The sequence below is a fragment of the Plectropomus leopardus genome, chromosome 9, assembly GCF_008729295.1.
Source record: "Plectropomus leopardus isolate mb chromosome 9, YSFRI_Pleo_2.0, whole genome shotgun sequence".
Taxonomy (NCBI): domain Eukaryota; kingdom Metazoa; phylum Chordata; class Actinopteri; order Perciformes; family Serranidae; genus Plectropomus; species Plectropomus leopardus.
The window spans coordinates 32,650,323-32,668,199 of NC_056471.1; the positions used below are offsets into that span (position 1 = coordinate 32,650,323).

Genomic DNA, 17,877 nt, shown 5'->3' on the forward strand with positions numbered 1-17,877 from the left:
CCAGTCACAGTTATTAAACACCACCGGACGACATCTAAAACAGCAGCGTGATCAGCGGACAGGTTGCGTCCGATGGGAATGCAGTCAAATGGAACCTGTTGCGTCCACATGATATGCCACTAGATGGTGTCAGGTTGAAAAGCTGCTGGCAACAACATAATTTAAGGAGCATGAAAGTTTCTTGGGGCGGTGGATGGATCCAGCAAACCCCAGACTTTCATGCACAAGTCTGGTGTTTGCTTCCTAACCTTACCACCTTCCCCTAATCCTAATGCCATGTGCATTTGTTGACATCACAGTGGCAGCATACCAAAACATCAAAAGCAGACGCAGACGGATACCTAGAGCGTGATATGTAGAGATGCTGAAGTCAACTGCAAAGCTGCAACATGTGACAACTTGGGATGAGAACATGGTGGAGCTGTTGAGGTCCATCTCTGGCTTTTGGATCATTTAGCTGCAGGAGGCAATCCGGCAGTGTGTTCATGTGGGAACTATTTTCTGTCTACCGGACTATACTCACCAACCATCTCAACACCCAGAAAAAAGTGTGCATTTACTGCTAGCTCACCTCGCTATCTAACATTACTACAGCTCACCCCGTTAACCCGTCAGAACCAGAAATCAGTTTTGTTGACACCATTCACAAGCATTTAAACCCCTGGGACCCAAGAAAATTTGGTTTGATTTCATTTGAAAACATGGGGAAAAGATGATGAGCAACTTGGCAAAATAATGTCCTGCAGATTGAGGAAAAAAAATAGAAAAAGATGACAAGAAATTGACTTATAAGCTTGGCTGTGATGAGATTATTTGATTTTTGATTTTTTATTAGTTAAAAAAATGTCCCAAACTATTCAAAATTATTAAAATTATTTATTTAAAATTATGCAACAGAAAATAATCTTCTTTAAATTTTATTTTTTAGCATTTTTTTAAAAAAATCTCTCCTTTCTCTTTTTTTTGTAACATTTGACTAATTTATTGCTAATTTTTGGGCAATTTCTTGTTGGTCATTGCTCGTTGCCAGTACTCATTACCTTCTTCCTTTATTTTTGAAAGAAAGCAAGCCAGCCAGCTCAGGTTTTAAAGGGTTAATGTTGACATCTCACACTATCACGAGCCTCTCTTCTTTCTGCATCATTTACGTTTGTTGTTGGGTGTTCACCTCAACAACAAACTGGACTGGGCACACAATACAGATGTGTCCTGTACAGGAAGGGCCAGAGTCGTCTCCACCTGTTGAGGAGACTGAGGTCCTTCGGTGTGAGCAGGACTCTGTTAAGGACATTTTATGACTCGGTGGTGGCATCAGCCATCTCCTATGCTGTGGTCTGCTGGGGCAGTGGAAGCACAGAGCGGGACAGAAAGAGGATGAACAAGCTGGTCAGGAGGGCCGGCTTAGTCTTAGACTGTCCCCTGGACTCCATCGAGGAGGTGGGTGAGAGGAGGATGTTGGCTAAGCTGACATCCATCATGGACAACCCCTCTCACCCCCTTCATGAGACTGTGGGAGACCTGTGCAGCTCCTTCAGCAGCAGACTGCGGTACCCACGCTGCAGGAAGGAGCGCTACCGCAGGTCCTTCCTTCCATCGGCCATCAGGCTATACAACACCAGCCTGAGCCAACAACAACCTGGACTCACCACAATCAAAAGTTTCTACCAGTTGCATCTCTGCACATGTCACTTTTTTGCCTAATTATCCTTATCCTTATTACTATTTATTACAACACAACAACAGTGCGCCCTCATTCTCCCACATTCTTACCTGCATCTTGTTTAATCTGTATATCTTTGATTTTTTTTTTCTGGTATATATCTTTGACTTTTGTATTTAAAACCTGTACATTTTTTCTTCTTCTTTGATACATGCCTATTTTTGCACTCTTGTATATTTTATATTTTATATTTTGTATATATTGATATTTTTATATATATTTTTTTTTCTGTACACACGGCTGCTGTGACAAGTTAATTTCCCACAAGTGGGATAAATAAACGTGTCTAAGTCTAAGTCTAAGTCTAAGTCTAAAATGGGCTCACTCAGAGGAGCAGGGGATGGTGAATGCCATGATCAGTTGGAGAAACTGCCAAACTGCAGACCACTGTACGCCATGTTTGAAACCAAAAACCAACAAAAACAAAACAAAAACAAAATCAGCTGTTACTGCGTCACATAACTCTGAGTAAGTTGAGGGAATCATCCAGAAGTTTTGAATCCACATTTCCTCTGTGAAATTGTGGACTATGAGCTCCCAGAAATCCCTCATAAATTGCTGCTCCCACGTATAAGGGGTTCGCCTTTCCATTATCGCTCCATGACACGCCTACATGGCCTCTGATGGGAAATAATGACGGCTAGTGCGGCGGCTACAATAAACATAAAGCTGCAAATGTTTCGAACATCCATCACCATGCTTCTTGGAATGCTATCATAAGAGGAGAAGTCATCATTTGGAAAATATCGCTTAAAATTTTACACAAATCTGTAATGGAAACCTGCCTACACACACACACACACACACACACACACACACACACACACACACACACACACACACACACACACACACACACACACACTTTGCTCCTGGGCTAGTAAAGTAAAGATTGAAGAGCACATTATGAAACTAAAATCTATAGAATAAAAATACATTAATATGCATAAAACTTTTAGAAAAAATAGAAAAAAGACACATATATCAAACCAGTCCTACCACTAACTGAGTCACACTGGGACCAGTTAGATTGTGTTATGTAACTGGTGGACACACAGGAGACTTTTGACATTTCCTTCACCACATTTTAAAAAGTGGTTGACATTTATTAACTTTAAATTCTTCATTTTTCAATTTTCTTGTCATTGAAATTACATTTCATACACAGACTTTTGCTTGCAATGAAGTACTTCGTGGCAGTGCTACTACTTCTATCAAAGTTCTTGATGAGTTTCATGTCCTCCATCTCTGAATGTGTGAACTGTCACATGTTGTGACGGTGAAACAGACCGTTGAAACATGAGCGTCTGCTGCCACCTGCTGTTCACTCAGAGCAGCAGGGACGAGGCAGTTTGATTCTGTGTGAAATATATTTGAAATTATAAAAGTAATACTGAATGAATACATATACATTGCTTTTCATTAGTGATATCATTTTAAAGATGAACTAGTTAGTGACCTTTAGTGTGTAACTACGACTTCACATTCCTCGTGACATTAATAATCAGAAAAGTATGGACATTAATAAGGAAGAAATTATATCAAACATAAATGTAATTTGTGTCAAAGCTGCAAGAAAACAGATTTGAACGCTGAATGTAAGCACTGCTGTGGTATATACTGCACAATAAAATCAGTTATTATTTGCTGCCTTCAAATGTTCACAGTGAGGAAATACAACTGAAAAACACAAATCACTGCTGCTGTTCAAAGTCACCTCAGCAGAAATGTTAATCATCAAATAATAAAATACCTGACATTTAATGACCTCTAATGTTCAAAGTGTGCAACTACGACTTCAAATTCCTGTGGTATTAATAATCATGAAAGTTCATGATTATGACAATGACAATGTTAATAATAATGAAATTATATCAAACATAAATGCAATTGTAGTGATCAGTTAGTATTCCCTGCTCTCAGGTGACCACAGTGAGGAACTACAACTAAAAAACAAAAATCAATGCTAGTGTTCAAGATGATGTCAGCAGAATTGTTGATCATTAAACCATGTAAACTTGAATATCCTTACTTTAAAACATAGCAAAAAAGTCCAGTCCAAGTTGTCAAATATGGTCGCTTTGTCGGGACTTTCTTGTCTACATATTACGCTCTTGGTATCCTGAGTCTGCTGTGACGTTCCTGCTGCTGTTGACGTTCGTGATGTCAACACAATCACATGGTGGAATTATGTGACACGTGGTTATGTTTTGGCTACAAAAGCACATGGCAACCAACACCGGCATGTCAATAAACCCACATGCTGCCATTGATGGTTAGCTTTCGGCAAAAGGGAACATTGGTAAGGTGCAGAAAAAAACATAATGTTCAGACAGGAAGCAAACATCAGACTGAAAGTACGAGTTTGTTGGGTCCATCCACCACCCCTCCCGCTTGCCCACCCCTGCCCTTTAGGGACCTTCTTGCCTCCTTAAATTTCGTTGTTACTGGCAGTGTTTCAACCTCACGCTACCCTGTGGAGTATCCTAACGCCATAAACGGTTCTGTCCAGCCACGTTCTCACCTGACAACGTCCAGCAGCGAATCATGCAGACGCAAAGGGTGGCTTTTGGCGTCGGAGTCTCACGTCGAAAGTACTGCAAAAGCGGCATTACTTGACAACTTTGGAATAAGAACGGACTGGACTTCAATATCCACTAATGAGATGAGAAAATAGAAAACAAAAAATAAAACTGTAACCTTCCTCACATGAATTCATGACACAAAAAGAAACATGCTATTTGCATTGTCTTCCACTTCTATGACCTCGCCTCATTGTGTCCTCTTCTTCTGCAGTTGTTTCATTACATCTGACTGGAAAAAAATGTACCAACTGCTGTTTATCCCCATCAACCAATGAATCACATTTACGCAGCAATACTGGATGGAAAATGCACATTAATTTGTGCATTTGTGGAACGTTTGTGGAACAACTGTTGTTGTGTTGTTGTGGAACAACAGCAAAGGGGGTTCATATTTTAAAATGCAAACTACGACCTACCTTTTTAATTTGGCTTTAATTTAACTTTATCTGTTTAGTTTTTATGTGTGCATTTTAGTCTTTTTACTGGATGGTACACCATTTTATAATTTTTATAAATTTTTACTTTGTGTTGTTATCCTTTCATTCATTTACCTTTTTATCTAGCGTTTAGAAAATTAATTAATATTAATTACTTAATTAATATTATTAATAATTGAAAAGTGCAATACACATGAAGTCTGATTGGTTGACTGATTGATTAATTGGCACTTTTCTTTTGCCGATTATCTCAAATTGTGGTTGAGATCTGCTCAACACAGAGACACAGAGGATCCAGTCCAACCAGACCAGAACCCGAACCCGGGATACAGAGGTTTGGTGAATCTGGTGTTGTAGGTGTGGAGGTGGATCAGTGAGCCAGAGGAGACTCTGTAGAGGACAGAGTGCCGGCAGGATAGTCCACATACACTCTACCAGAGGAGGAGGAGGAGGAGGAGGAGGAGGAGGAGGAGGAGGAGGAGGTGATGGATGTTTGCATGTTGTTGTGACAGACAGAGTAACTACCATCACCGCAGCTCAGACTCCAGGACTGATCGTTCCCTCCAAACATTGAGTCTTGTCTGTCTCCTCTCCTGCTGATTCCGCCGTAACTTACCGTTACAAAAACTCGTCCTCTCCACTCCACCTCCCAGTAACAGCGACCAGTCAGACCATCTCTACACAGCAGCTGAGGCCAGTAGTCGAATCTGTCGGGATGATCAGGATACTGCTGATTCCCTCTCACGGTCGTCACCTCCCTCTTGTCGTCAGACAGTCTGAGGTTTTTGTTCACTGTGTTTGGGTCGAGTCCGAGTTTGCAGGAATCTGATGGAGAACACAAGATGCAACACATGTATTTATTTTTGACATCAGAGATCTGAATGGGTGATGTTACAGATCAAAGATGGTTGAATGTGTGCTGCTCTGTTTTTACGAGATCAAATTAAAAACACACTTACACTTCTTCAGACCTGGTCTCATCCACTGGACTCCACTGGGCTCCAGTCTGTAAGGAGGAGGACTAGTCAGACCAGCATATTTTATTACACTGCTCATTACTTTAGTTAGTCTCTACAAATGCACTTATATGTCCGTATGTAGCACTTAATTTTTTGGCCTATGAGTCTGACTCAAAGGCCACGAGTACAACCTTAACTGGCGCTAAGAGTGCAAGAAAAAGTTTTCGTTGTGATAAATTAGTAGATATTAGAGAAGTTACTGTATGTGGATGTCAACAGATAACTGTTATTTGGATCGAATGAGTGGTGCTGTGCAGCGCAGAGCAGCCAAGGCTAGCCGATCAGTGAAGACCAGAGCGTGGGCAGCGGGCGCTATGTTTCCGCATGTTAACACAGTTATCTGGCTTTCTGTCAGCAAAGCCAACAGAAACATTTTCACCAACAAACATGAAAATTTCATCATCTCTAAATGGACAGCACTTTAAAATGTGGCGCTTAAACTCACTGGCCATTATATTGCCAGATTAAAGGGAGAGGCCTCGAAAACATCCCGGACATCCCTGGTACAGATGTAGATATGAAGACATTATCTGTAAGGGAACTCGAAAAAATTGGCACACGCATCAGAACTGGCAAGAATGTAGGGCTGGACCCAAATATTTGGCTATTCAATTATTTGTTATTTGGGTAGATATTTGGTTTTCAACTTAGGCACCCCGAGTGGAGCAGTTTCCTGCTGCACAGAGCAGGCGAATTTCAACATCTTCCATAATGAGGACGTTTATCATTTCAGGCACACAATGAAATATAACCATATGAACACTGAACAGAGATTATTTTATTGCCTAACTGCCTGATTTTTTTATAAATTTAAACTATAAAGTGTCACAACTACTGCCAAGCAGTCGAAGCCACACCACGCTCTCTCTCACCTAAGACTGAAGCTCCGTGGCACACACTGTCTCTCTCTCACCTGAAACGCTGAAACTGTTGGGGGTTGGGATCCTATCTCTCCCTCATTTCCCTCACTCACCTGACAGTGAAGCTCTGTTGATATATGCCAAGGCTCTGGACCCCCGAAAATGGTATTCTGGACAGCCTTATTGCTGCTTGGAGCTTGAATTATTACCTTCTACTTTTCAAATCAAAAATAAAGAAATAATATCAGTTTATTTCTGACGCTTATCCAGTATGTTCTTGGCCTACTTGGGGATCTATTAGTTGTACTGCCAGTTAAACCTCCAAAATGAAGAGCTCCTATCAATGTGTAGGAGGAGCTTTCTGAGCTCCCCATTTACAGTAACTATAGGCAGTAACAGTAAGCTCAGCCACCCCATGAACGAAAGTCATTTCAGCCACTTGTATCCACAATTTTATTTTTTTCCATCACTACCTATCACAACAATAGGTAAAAATCTGATTATATATTGACAAAAAAACTGAATGCTTTTAACTCTCCATTTTACTCTCATTTTCATAATTAAAGAGATAAACTTCTTGGGGAAGCAAGTGAATAAAGGGCCTCTTCATACCTAAGAGCTTTCAGTCTCGAGTGCGGATGGTCCCGTAGAGCAGAGAGCTTCTTCACTCCCGAGTCTCCTGGATGATTGTAGCTCAGGTCCAGCTCTGTCAGATGGGAGGTCTTGGAGTTCAGAGCTGAGGCCAGAGAACCGCAGCCTTTCTCTGTGATCTGACAGCCTGACAGCCTGCAAAACACAAAAAAAAACATGCAACATTATCTGAGGGTACTGCCAGAACTGGAAGTGAGTCATCACCATCGCCAACCACCGTAAGGCCTTAATATGAAGCAGCTACAACTTCCTGTAACCTTAGTCAACATGATGTTAGTGACTCCTAACCCGTCGCTTGCTTTATAAAACATGTCTTAATAACATTAGAATAAAAGAAGTGACTTGATAAAGAGCTGCAGATGATAGACTCTTACTTCAGTTGGACGAACATCAAAACTCCAACATGTAGGATGTAAACATTGAAAAAACGTGCAAAGTCATTATCAGGGTGTGAAAACTGACTAAATTCAACTGGTTTGACAATAATTTGAGAAAAGAAAAAATCTAGGGATTTATCCATTACTATAAATAATCATTCAAATTGTCTTTAGTTGGTCTTGTTGATGAATCCTGACCTGAGAGTTTTCAGTTTACAGTGTGGACTCTCCAGTCCAGTGGACAGTTGCTTCACTCCCGAATCCTGCAGGCTGTTGTCACTCACGTCCAGGTCTTTCAGACTGGAGGACAGGGAGCTGAGAACTAAGGTCAGAGGGTCACAGCTTCCCTCTGAGAGTTTACAGTCATTCAGCCTGAAGAGACAATAATGAACAAGAAGACACATGAAGACGTGTGACACATGAAACTAGATTTTGTATTATGACAATCAGTGTTGATTTAGCCAACAATAAATTATGTAACAGTAAAGTACTTTCTAACAGCCAAAAGGAATGGAGGAGTGGTCAATATGCAATCTGTAACTTAAGCTACAGCTAACCAGCTTGCTGTAGGTAGATTTACTAGCTATACTACATAGATCTGCCATTGTTTGCTCGTAATGTCAGCTAATAGAGTTATTTGCAAACGACAAGCTGCTTTCATGGCGGTATACACTGTAACTTAGACGCAGACATGTCTAGCTACCTCTCTGTCAGCTCTGCTATATTAGGGCCTAATTTACGCTCTTATATCTAGTCCCTGTCCTGCTGCACAGAGCAGGTAAATTTAAATTTCTTCCATCGCACCATTTTAGACACACAACGACATTTAACTAATTTAGCACACCAGACACAGATCATTGTATTGCATAACTGTCGTAACTGAGTTTTTTGGTTTTTTTTAATTTTACAAACTATGCAGTGTCACAACCACTGACAAGCAGTTGGAGGCACACCGTGCTCTCTCTCACGTCATGCTGAAGCTCTGTGGCACGTGGAGTCTCCTGACCTGACGTGCTTAAACCAGGTCGGGATTCCATCTCTCCCTCACTTCCTCTTTCCGTAAAGCGCACTCACCTGACAGTGAAGCTCTAAGCTCCTAATACTCCCCCACCCTCCTCTGTCCCAAGTCAGAGGGTTTTTAGGACAATAGGGAACATTTATGAGGACAAGGGGAGCTCCCTGGCAGATGTAAATGCTGAGAAGCTGCTTCTTGTTTTACAACCTGCCCATAATTGACTGGCAATACTAAAAATAGTCAGCAATTGACTGATACTGAACCGTGCTGATGTTTATTTAGCTATGTATTTTATTGTATTTATTCTTTATTTAAATGGTCAGCAAAGACAATACAGTACAGATGTGTATTTCATTCTATATTCTTTATTTGAATGGCCAGCAAAGACTGATGCTGAACACATACAGTACTGATGTTAATTATATTTTTTTATTTATTCTTTATTTTTGTTTGTGTGTAATGTTGAATAAGTCAATTGCTAAATAAAAGTCGTTTACGAATGCAGCCTTCTAAATACTTTTGCATAGTCATATTGGTGCAAAATCCACACAGAAATGATCTATTTTCATCCCAGCTCAAAAATTCACTATAGTGGTAGGTAATTGGAGAATTTTTCCACTATAGATTGGTATCGGTCTTTAAAATCACATATCGGTTGGGGTCTATACAGAACAGAATGATCATCACACAAACAAGTTTCTGTATTCTGACCTGAGAGTTTCGAGTTTACAGTGTGGACTTTGTAATCCAGCAGACAGCAGCTTCAGTCCTGAATCCTGCAGGTTGCTGTGACTCAGGTCCAGGTCTCTCAGACTGCAGGACTGGGAGCTGAGGACTGAGGACAGAGCTTCACAGCATCTCTTCGAGAGGTCACAGCAACTTATTCTAAAGAGACAATGAAGGTAAAAAAAAATCATTTTCTCTTCTTTTTAGAAGATAGCAGTGGATTTATTGTGGTTTCAAAACACTCAAGTCTCTCTGTACTTACCGAGCTTTGTTGGAGGCTTTGACCACTGGCATCAGCCTCAGAAGAGCCTCCTCTGAAGCAGAGTATTTCTTCATGTCAAACTCGTCCAGATCTTTTTCTGATGACAGTAAGATGAAGACGAGCGCTGACCACTGAGCTGGAGACAGTTCATCTGTAGAGAGACTTCCTGACTTCAGAGAGTGTTGGATCTCCTTCACCAGAGAACGATCATTCAGTTCATTCAGACAGTGGAACAGATTGATGATTTTCTCTGCAGAGATATTTTCCTCAAACTTCTTCTTGATGTACTGGACTGTCTCCTGACTGTTCTGTGAGCAACTTCCTGTCTGTGTCAGAAGATCACGTATGTGTTTCTGATTGTTCTCCAGTGAAAGACCCAGGAGGAAGCGGAGGAACAAGTCCAGTTGTCCGTTTGGACTCTGTAAGGCTTTGTCCACAGCACTCTCATGGAGATGTTTCAGATCGCATTTGCCTTTCAATAATTTAGACCACAAGTTTGGATGTTCTTCTACCATCAGATTGACTCCAGAGTTGATGAAGGTCAGATGGACATGAAGAGCAGCCAAAAACTCCTGAACACTCAGATGGACGAAGCAGAACACCTTGTCCCGGTACAATCCTCTATCCTCTTTACAGATCTGTGTGAACACTCCTGAGTACAATGAGGCTGCTCTGATATCGATGCCACACTCTGTCAGATCTGATTCGTAGAAGATCAGGTTTCCTTTCTGCAGCTGCTCAAAAGCCAATTTTCCAAGAGACTCAAACATCTTCCTGCTCTCTAGACTCCAGTGTGGATCTGTCTCAGCTCCTCCATCATACTTGATGTTCTTCAGTTTGGACTGAACCACTAAGAAGTAGATGTACAGCTCAGTCAGGGTCTTGGGCAGCTCCTCTGTCTTTCTGGTCTTCAACATGTCCTCCAGGACTGTAGCGGTGATCCAGCAGAAGACTGGGATGTGGCACATGATGTGGAGGCTTCGGGATGTCCCAATGTGGCAGATGATTTGACTGGCCTGCTCCTCTATGAACCTCCTCCTGAAGTACTCCTCCTTCTGTGGGTCGGTGAACCCTCTGACCTCTGTCACCATGTCAACACACTCAGGAGGGATCTGATTGGCTGCTGCAGGTCGTGTGGTTATCCAGAGGTGAGCAGACGGAAGCAGTTTCCCTCTGATGAGGTTTGTCAGCAGCACATCCACTGAGGTGGACTCTGTGACGTCAGTCAGGATCTCGTTGTTGTGGAAGTCCAGAGGAAGTCGACACTCATCCAGACCGTCAAGGATGAACACAACTTTGAACTCTTCAAACCTGCAGATTCCTGCTTCTTTGGTTTCTGGAAAGAAGTCATGAATAAGCTGCACTAAGCTGTACTTTTTCTCTTTCAGCACATTCAGCTCTCTGAACGTGAATGGAAATGTGAACTGGATGTCCTGGTTGGCTTTGTCTTCAGCCCAGTCCAGAGTGAACTTCTGTGTTAGGACTGTTTTCCCGATGCCAGCCACTCCCTTCGTCATCACTGTTCGGATTGGTTCGTTTCGTCCAGGTGAGGGTTTAAAGATGTCTTCCCGTCTGATTGTTGTTTCTGGCCTGTCCTTTTTCCTGAATGCTGTTTCAATGTGTCTGATCTCATGTTGATCATTGACAACCACAGTTCCCCCCTCTATGATGATAAGCTCTGTGTAGATCTGATTCAGAAGAGCTGGGTTTCCAGCTTTAGCAATCCCCTCAAACACACACTGGAACTTCTTCCTCAGGCTAGATTTGAGTTTACGTTGGCAAAGTCCAGAATGACTTCCTGAATAAACACAACAAATACATTTAATTATCAAATTATAAAGATAATATGTCAATGACTCTGAAAATATTTTCAGCCCATCTCTCAAGTTGTTACTAAATGTCCCATTAATCCAAATTTTTAGATCCTCTTACTGCTCTGCAGATGGTCAGCCAGATCCTGCTGCCTCATTCTCCTCAGACACTGCAGTGTGATCTTCAGAAATGCCTCCTCATCCTGCATCTGACTCTGTAAGCATTCTGAGTAATCTGAACTCAAAACAGCCTTGATAGTCTTCAGCCCCTTCTTCACAAAAGTGATGATATTCCCCTCCAGTTCCTGGGACAGAGTATTGCATGAATGACACAACGAAAATCATGGAAACATATTAGTCACTGGTCTACGAAGTGCAGCACCGAGATGACTGTGAGCAGAATAGATGTAAAAGTAGTTGTTCTACATGTACAGACCTGAAATATGGAGTCCAGGTCTCGCTGATGCTGCCAGGGAAACTGACCACTGGGGACCTTTGAGCTCTTCTTGCCTAGTCTGTGGAGGAATCATGAAGTAGCTCAAAATAATTCTGAAATTTGTGTTGCATCCCAGGACGTCAACATTTTCAATTAAATACATACAAATACAAAAAAACACTTAATCAAACAACAAAATCATACAATAAATGCTACAAATTACCGAAGACATTACGAAAAGTAACTAATGCTAATGCTTAATTTTCAAGAAAACTAGAATACCACTTTGTAGTTGCATGCCTACTTGCACCAGTCAAGCTGCAGTTACAGTTTACATCCAAATCTTAATTCTCATAAGTAAATTTCTTGAGTCCAAGAGGATGTTTGTGCCAAAGGTAAGGAAACTCCCTTGAGGAGTTCTTGCGATACTGTATTAACAGGAATGAAATGGTCATAGTGACTTTGACCTTTGGCCACTAATTTTACATCAGTTCGTTGTTAAGTCTAAGCCAAAATTGTCAAAATTGGAAGAAATCTCCTCAAGGTTTTCTTTAGATTTTCTGTTCACAAGAATTAAGTGGATGCAAGGTCACAGTGACCTTGATCTTTGACCTATGAGTACCAAAATACAAACCCCAATTCCAATGAAGTTGGGACATTGTGTAAAACATAACTAAAAACAATGATTTGCAATCCTTTCAACCTATATTTAAATGAATACACTACAAAGACAAGATATTTAATGTTCAAACTGATAACCTTTATAGTTTTTTTGCAAATATTCACTCATTTTGAATTTGATGCCTGCAACATTTAGCATGTTTACCACTGTATTACGTCACCTTTTCTTTTAACAACACTCAATATGCATCCTATCTTGTCTTTGTAGTGCATTCAATTGAATATAGGTTGAAAAGGATTTGCAAATCATTGTTTCCTGTTTTTATTTACGTTTTACACAACGTCCCAACTTCAATGTAATTGGAGTTTGTATGTTTACGTCATGCCTTAGTGCAATCAAACATTTGTGCCAAATTTAAAAATAACCCTCAATGTGTTTGACCATGAAAATCTAATCACGTAATTGTAGAGTCAAAGTGGATGTTCATCCCAAATTTGAAGAGAGTCTTTCAAGGTGTTTCTGTAGTCATCACAATCATGAGAATGGGACATACGGAGACGCCTTTTCTGTTAGTTCAGTGCTAAATTAACCCCTTAGATTTCAGGGTGACATTCCAAAGCACTTTTCATTTAGACTGCATAAATAATAAGTCTTAATACTGACAAAAACATACTCTTTGCCAAATTAATTGCATTGTTTATAATCATGAATGACATCCCTTACTGGTGACTCTTGGTGGACACAAAGCTGGGTTCAGGCTCAGCTCCAGGAGGTCCTGGTCTCTGATGGTTCCTGAAATAAATGCAGCATCGATAAATTAACCAAAAGGTCAATTATTCACTTAAACTATATGTTGTTCAAAAATGCATCATCACCAAGTTTTAATACCAACAACAACTTACATGTCAAATGTCCCTTGTTTAAAATCTAAAATAATCTCCCTGGAATGGTCACTTTTGAGGGACACACAGTCGGGTTCAGGTCCAGGGGGTCGTGATCTTTTAGGGAGCCTTCAACAAAAACAGCAATCATAAATGTGAAATCTAAATAAACGTCTTCCTCGACAAGAAATTATGTAAAATATGTCAAAAGTTTTAACCGCTTTATTTTGTGCGCATATAAAAAACTAAAAACTCAAAAAAAAATCCTGCAATTCCATGCAAAAGCTCTGCTAAGTGTTACTTCTGCAAAGATAATAATATTCACTTTTTGTTGACATTTTCAGAGATGGCGCTGCGGTGAGGACACAGCCCTGTCCTCCCCTGTCCTTGCCTAATCTCTACTGAAAGAGACAGATGCTAAACAGGTTTAAAACAGGTGTTCCAGCTCACAGACACGTGTTTTTTTTAATTATAGCATGTAAACATGTTATATCAACTCAAGTATGAACTTGAAAAAAAGCATAACAGGTCATCTTTAGAGGTCTCGTTGTTCTGGACTACATCATACTGAGAGCTCTTTCTGTTTTTTTTAAAAGGGTCAGAATATTAGGAACCCCTCTGATTATAATGCAGTCCATTACGAACCATGGTCTCGGTGACAAAACAGTAAACAGAATTACCTCTTCTATGACAATGTCTACAAAAAGTGATCATTATTGGAACCATATAAGGGATTTTATGCCTGAGAAGTTAGAGATCCGCATCTCACCTCTGAGCTTTGGTCTGGCCAACATGTTCTCCGCAATGTTTGGTTTTTAAGGGATGGCCTCCCTCCACTCCGTCATTAGATTGATTCATAGCTGAGCCCAAACCGTCACACAAACGCCACAACCTGCTGGGAGAGCTCACGCTTTATTTCTCATCATTTCTCTCAGTCACATGACAAACACACACAGCTCTGACTGAAGTCAAGGTTTGGGACAGCTTAATACACTCATGTGACTGTTTCCACAGCAGAGTAAAGGCTGCTGTGTCAGTTCTGAGAAATGACATCTACAAAGCGCTTTTGTTTGTTGGAAGACCAGAGGAACGCACTTCATGTTGCCTTTCTGATAACATCACGAGGAGGGTTTCCTTTACAGAGTTTTCGAAATGTGGATATAACACAATTTCAAGATGGCTACGTTTCCATTGAGTGATGTTCTGTGACTTCTTCTCTCGCAAAAATATTCCAAGAAACATGGTGATGGATGTTCAGAACATTAGCAGCTTTATTTCTATTGCAGCCACCAAACTCGCCGTCATTATTTCCAATCCAAGGTCACGCAGGCGTGTTATGGAGCCATAATGTAAAGGTGAGCCTGAAATACCACCTCATGCCAGTGTAAAAACTTTTTGTAATAAATGGGAGTTTTTTTCTAAATCGACGTGTTTCCATTAGGTGTATTTTATATTCGCAATTTGAGGGTTCATGGAAACCCGCCTTATTTGACCGACTTTGAAAGCTCCTCAACATTTGAAATGTTTCTCTTTTTCCAAGTCTACTACATTAAGTCAGAGCATGCAGTGGCAGCTTATCCAGTAATCCAAAATCAATCATTTACCTTGGCTGCTGCTGCAGAGTTCACACTGACATCAGCTCCCAGAGGCGCTCTATCATCAGCTGTAGAGGAAACAGTGAGGGCTTAAAGACATGGTTCAAAGATGGTCCTTTCACAGGGTCCAAATTTCTCCCTAGACATGAGCTCAAGGTTCACACATAAGGGAAATAACCACAAATTCAATTTTATTTCACAAAACGTAAACAACACGAGCTTAAAACACAATGGAATAAACATACTGCAAAGAATAAAGTACACACTTAAAAGTTAGGAAATAAATAGCACTGCAAACACAAAGGTGGATATTATTATGCATATATTATTATTTATTTAGTGACGCTGCAAAGGCACGGCATGTAAATAGGCCAAATTATACCAAGAACAGGGAAATAAAATGATTGCTGTACTCGTGGAAAAAAAACAAACTCTTAATCTGCAGCAGCAATCTGCACTTCAAAAGAAAAACTCTGCTAGAAATTCACTGTACTTAAAAACTTTGAGTCTAGAAGAGTCCTTTGTGGACTATTCAAAGACCTGAGACCCACTTTTGAACCGCAACCCACCAGTTGGGAAACACTGGCTCAAAGCATCAGTCCAATAACTGAACAGCACATCATCACTCACCCTTTGCATCATTTTTCCTGAAGAACGTTAAATACAGCTCTGCTTACCGCAACTCATTTTGAACCATTCAGAGAATTTTAACTAAAGAAAAATTAGTCTGTAACCATAAAAAGTTAGCTCTCAGCTGGAACCAAAAAGTAGCATGTTTTGTTTGTTTGTTTTTTTAAGCCAGACTGCAGTCAGTAGGTGTGTTATAGTCTACAGATTTTAATTGACATGCTTTAACCTTTTCGCACCATCTTCTTCCCTCTAACAAACAGACAGTCCCTAACTGGAGTTCATATTTCCTTCACATGTGGTGGAGACTGCTGAGAAAGAAAGAAAGAAAGAAAGAAAGAAAGAAAGAAAGAAAGAATAAATAAATCGAGTAACAATGAACAATGTCAAGCTAATAAAAAAATTTCAAACTAGGGTCTAGGGTGTGACTTTTGGGGTCATTCATGATTACTGATATTTTTCCTTGAACCTCCCTTAGTGAAGGGAAAATGCACAGCCCTCCCTCCACTGTAAATAACAATATGTTGCAGTTTCTGGTCATGATAAATGGTGCATTTTGGGGGGTTCTGAAGATATTCAAAAGACATACAAAATATAACCATGTCACTTCTTCCTCAGTACTAAATATATCTTACTTTTGTTGTCTTTCAAACCCAAAAATTCCAATAACACTTCCTGTCATTCTCATTATTTCTTTATCATTATTGTTTGCTATGTTGATAAACCGCTGGCACATGTATTCATGTAATTTTTCATTTTAAAAAATAAATTTCATCAATATGTGAGCTATGTAATGAGTAAGAAACATGAAATTACACACATACATATATCTATATAAATAATTAAATGTGTGTGTGTGTGTGTGTGTGTGTGTGTGTGTGTGTGCAGTGAAGTGCTTTCACCGTTATCACCGTTTCCCTCCCCTAAAATTAATAACGATCCGTCCCTAAGTCGAAAACATTTCTGTTTTACGATTTCGACTTTGCGAGTGAGCAGAAGACTTGATTTTGAGGGTCTACGTGACAAACGTCAGGTTGCGTCAAGTCTGAGCCAATCAGAGCCGGACTATGGCGGCTCGTGCCTTTGTGTCTTGTTGTGGCCACAGCAGTAAATAAAAACGTCAAACAAAACTCTTATTCAAATCTGTGGCATTATTTAACCGAAAGTTTCACATTTTACTGCAGAGCACGTGAGTCTTCTTCTGTCAGCTTTTTATTCAAACATTATCACGCGCGTGCACGCAACCAGGAAAGTCCTACCGAAATATAAGTATGCGCGCATGAAAGACTTTGCTTTTTGAGTTTAAATACTTTAAGAAAAGGACTTCCAGAGCAAAGAGTGAGCAGACTTAAGAGTTTCTATAAACTCTGCATCACTAAACTGCGCTGCGGTTTGTTTTTCTTTCGGGCCTTCTTTAATCCTCCAAACATGTCAGCAACGATCGCTGCAACAAGTTTTTACTGGAACTCAGCAAATACAAAAAAGTCATTAAAGTGTCACAAAGTGAAAAGTGTCAAGTATTACAAACCTTAAGACGGAGAGACGACGTTAAGACACGAGGAAACGTGGACAAACGAAGCTGCGACAAAGCTAAGGAAGTCACCGCTGAAAACGAAACTAAACCAAACTCTGTAAACAGGAAGCTGCCGTGACGTCACTGTTAGTCAACACTTAAAAAGTTTAAACGTGAACCTGTTTAATTATTTTTAAACACAAATGTTCTCAACAAAAATGTTTGATTTGAGATAATAAAGATTATATTTAGTTTTAGATCTAAAAGTAAAACATTGTTTAATTCTAGCTGAGTTACACACACACACACATTCCCAGACCCCCCCCCCTCCACACACACACACACACACACACACACACGTGTTACGCATCTCAACGGGTGTTTTTGGTTGTTTATATGTTTGTTTTTGCTTGCTTTGTTTTTTGCTCAGCACCTTTTTTCCATCTTTTTGAAAGAAATCAAGCCAATTTGCTCAGGTTTCAAAAAGTTACCTCAATACCTTATATGTCACATGGTACCCTTATGTATATGATTACTGTCTTGTCTTTTTTGTTTTCTTGTCAAATTGTATGACTATCTTTGTTCAAAGATAATTGTATGGGATCATTAATTTAATCAAGTTAATGTGAGAGGTTTTTTTTTTCTGCTGTAGATGATGTGAGAATTTGTAACTAAAAATCAGATTGTTTTACATCCACACACATTGTCCAATTATTCAGTGCTGCCTCCACACTGCAGGT

General features: G+C 40.1%; 1 protein-coding gene across 1 annotated transcript; it reads right to left on the minus strand.

The window, feature by feature from the left end:
* Positions 1-4,760: 4,760 nt before the first annotated feature.
* Positions 4,761-17,238, minus strand: LOC121947698 (NACHT, LRR and PYD domains-containing protein 12-like). The gene is given in 14 exon segments (XM_042492785.1): positions 4,761-5,142; positions 5,145-5,567; positions 5,702-5,748; positions 7,234-7,407; positions 7,848-8,021; positions 9,376-9,549; positions 9,653-11,450; positions 11,585-11,768; positions 11,900-11,978; positions 13,245-13,313; positions 13,424-13,531; positions 14,172-14,294; positions 15,007-15,065; positions 17,153-17,238. Coding segments are annotated over 12 exon segments (3,447 nt in total). The 5' UTR covers positions 14,261-14,294; positions 15,007-15,065; positions 17,153-17,238; the 3' UTR covers positions 4,761-5,014.
* Between the last annotated feature and the right edge of the window lie 639 nt (positions 17,239-17,877).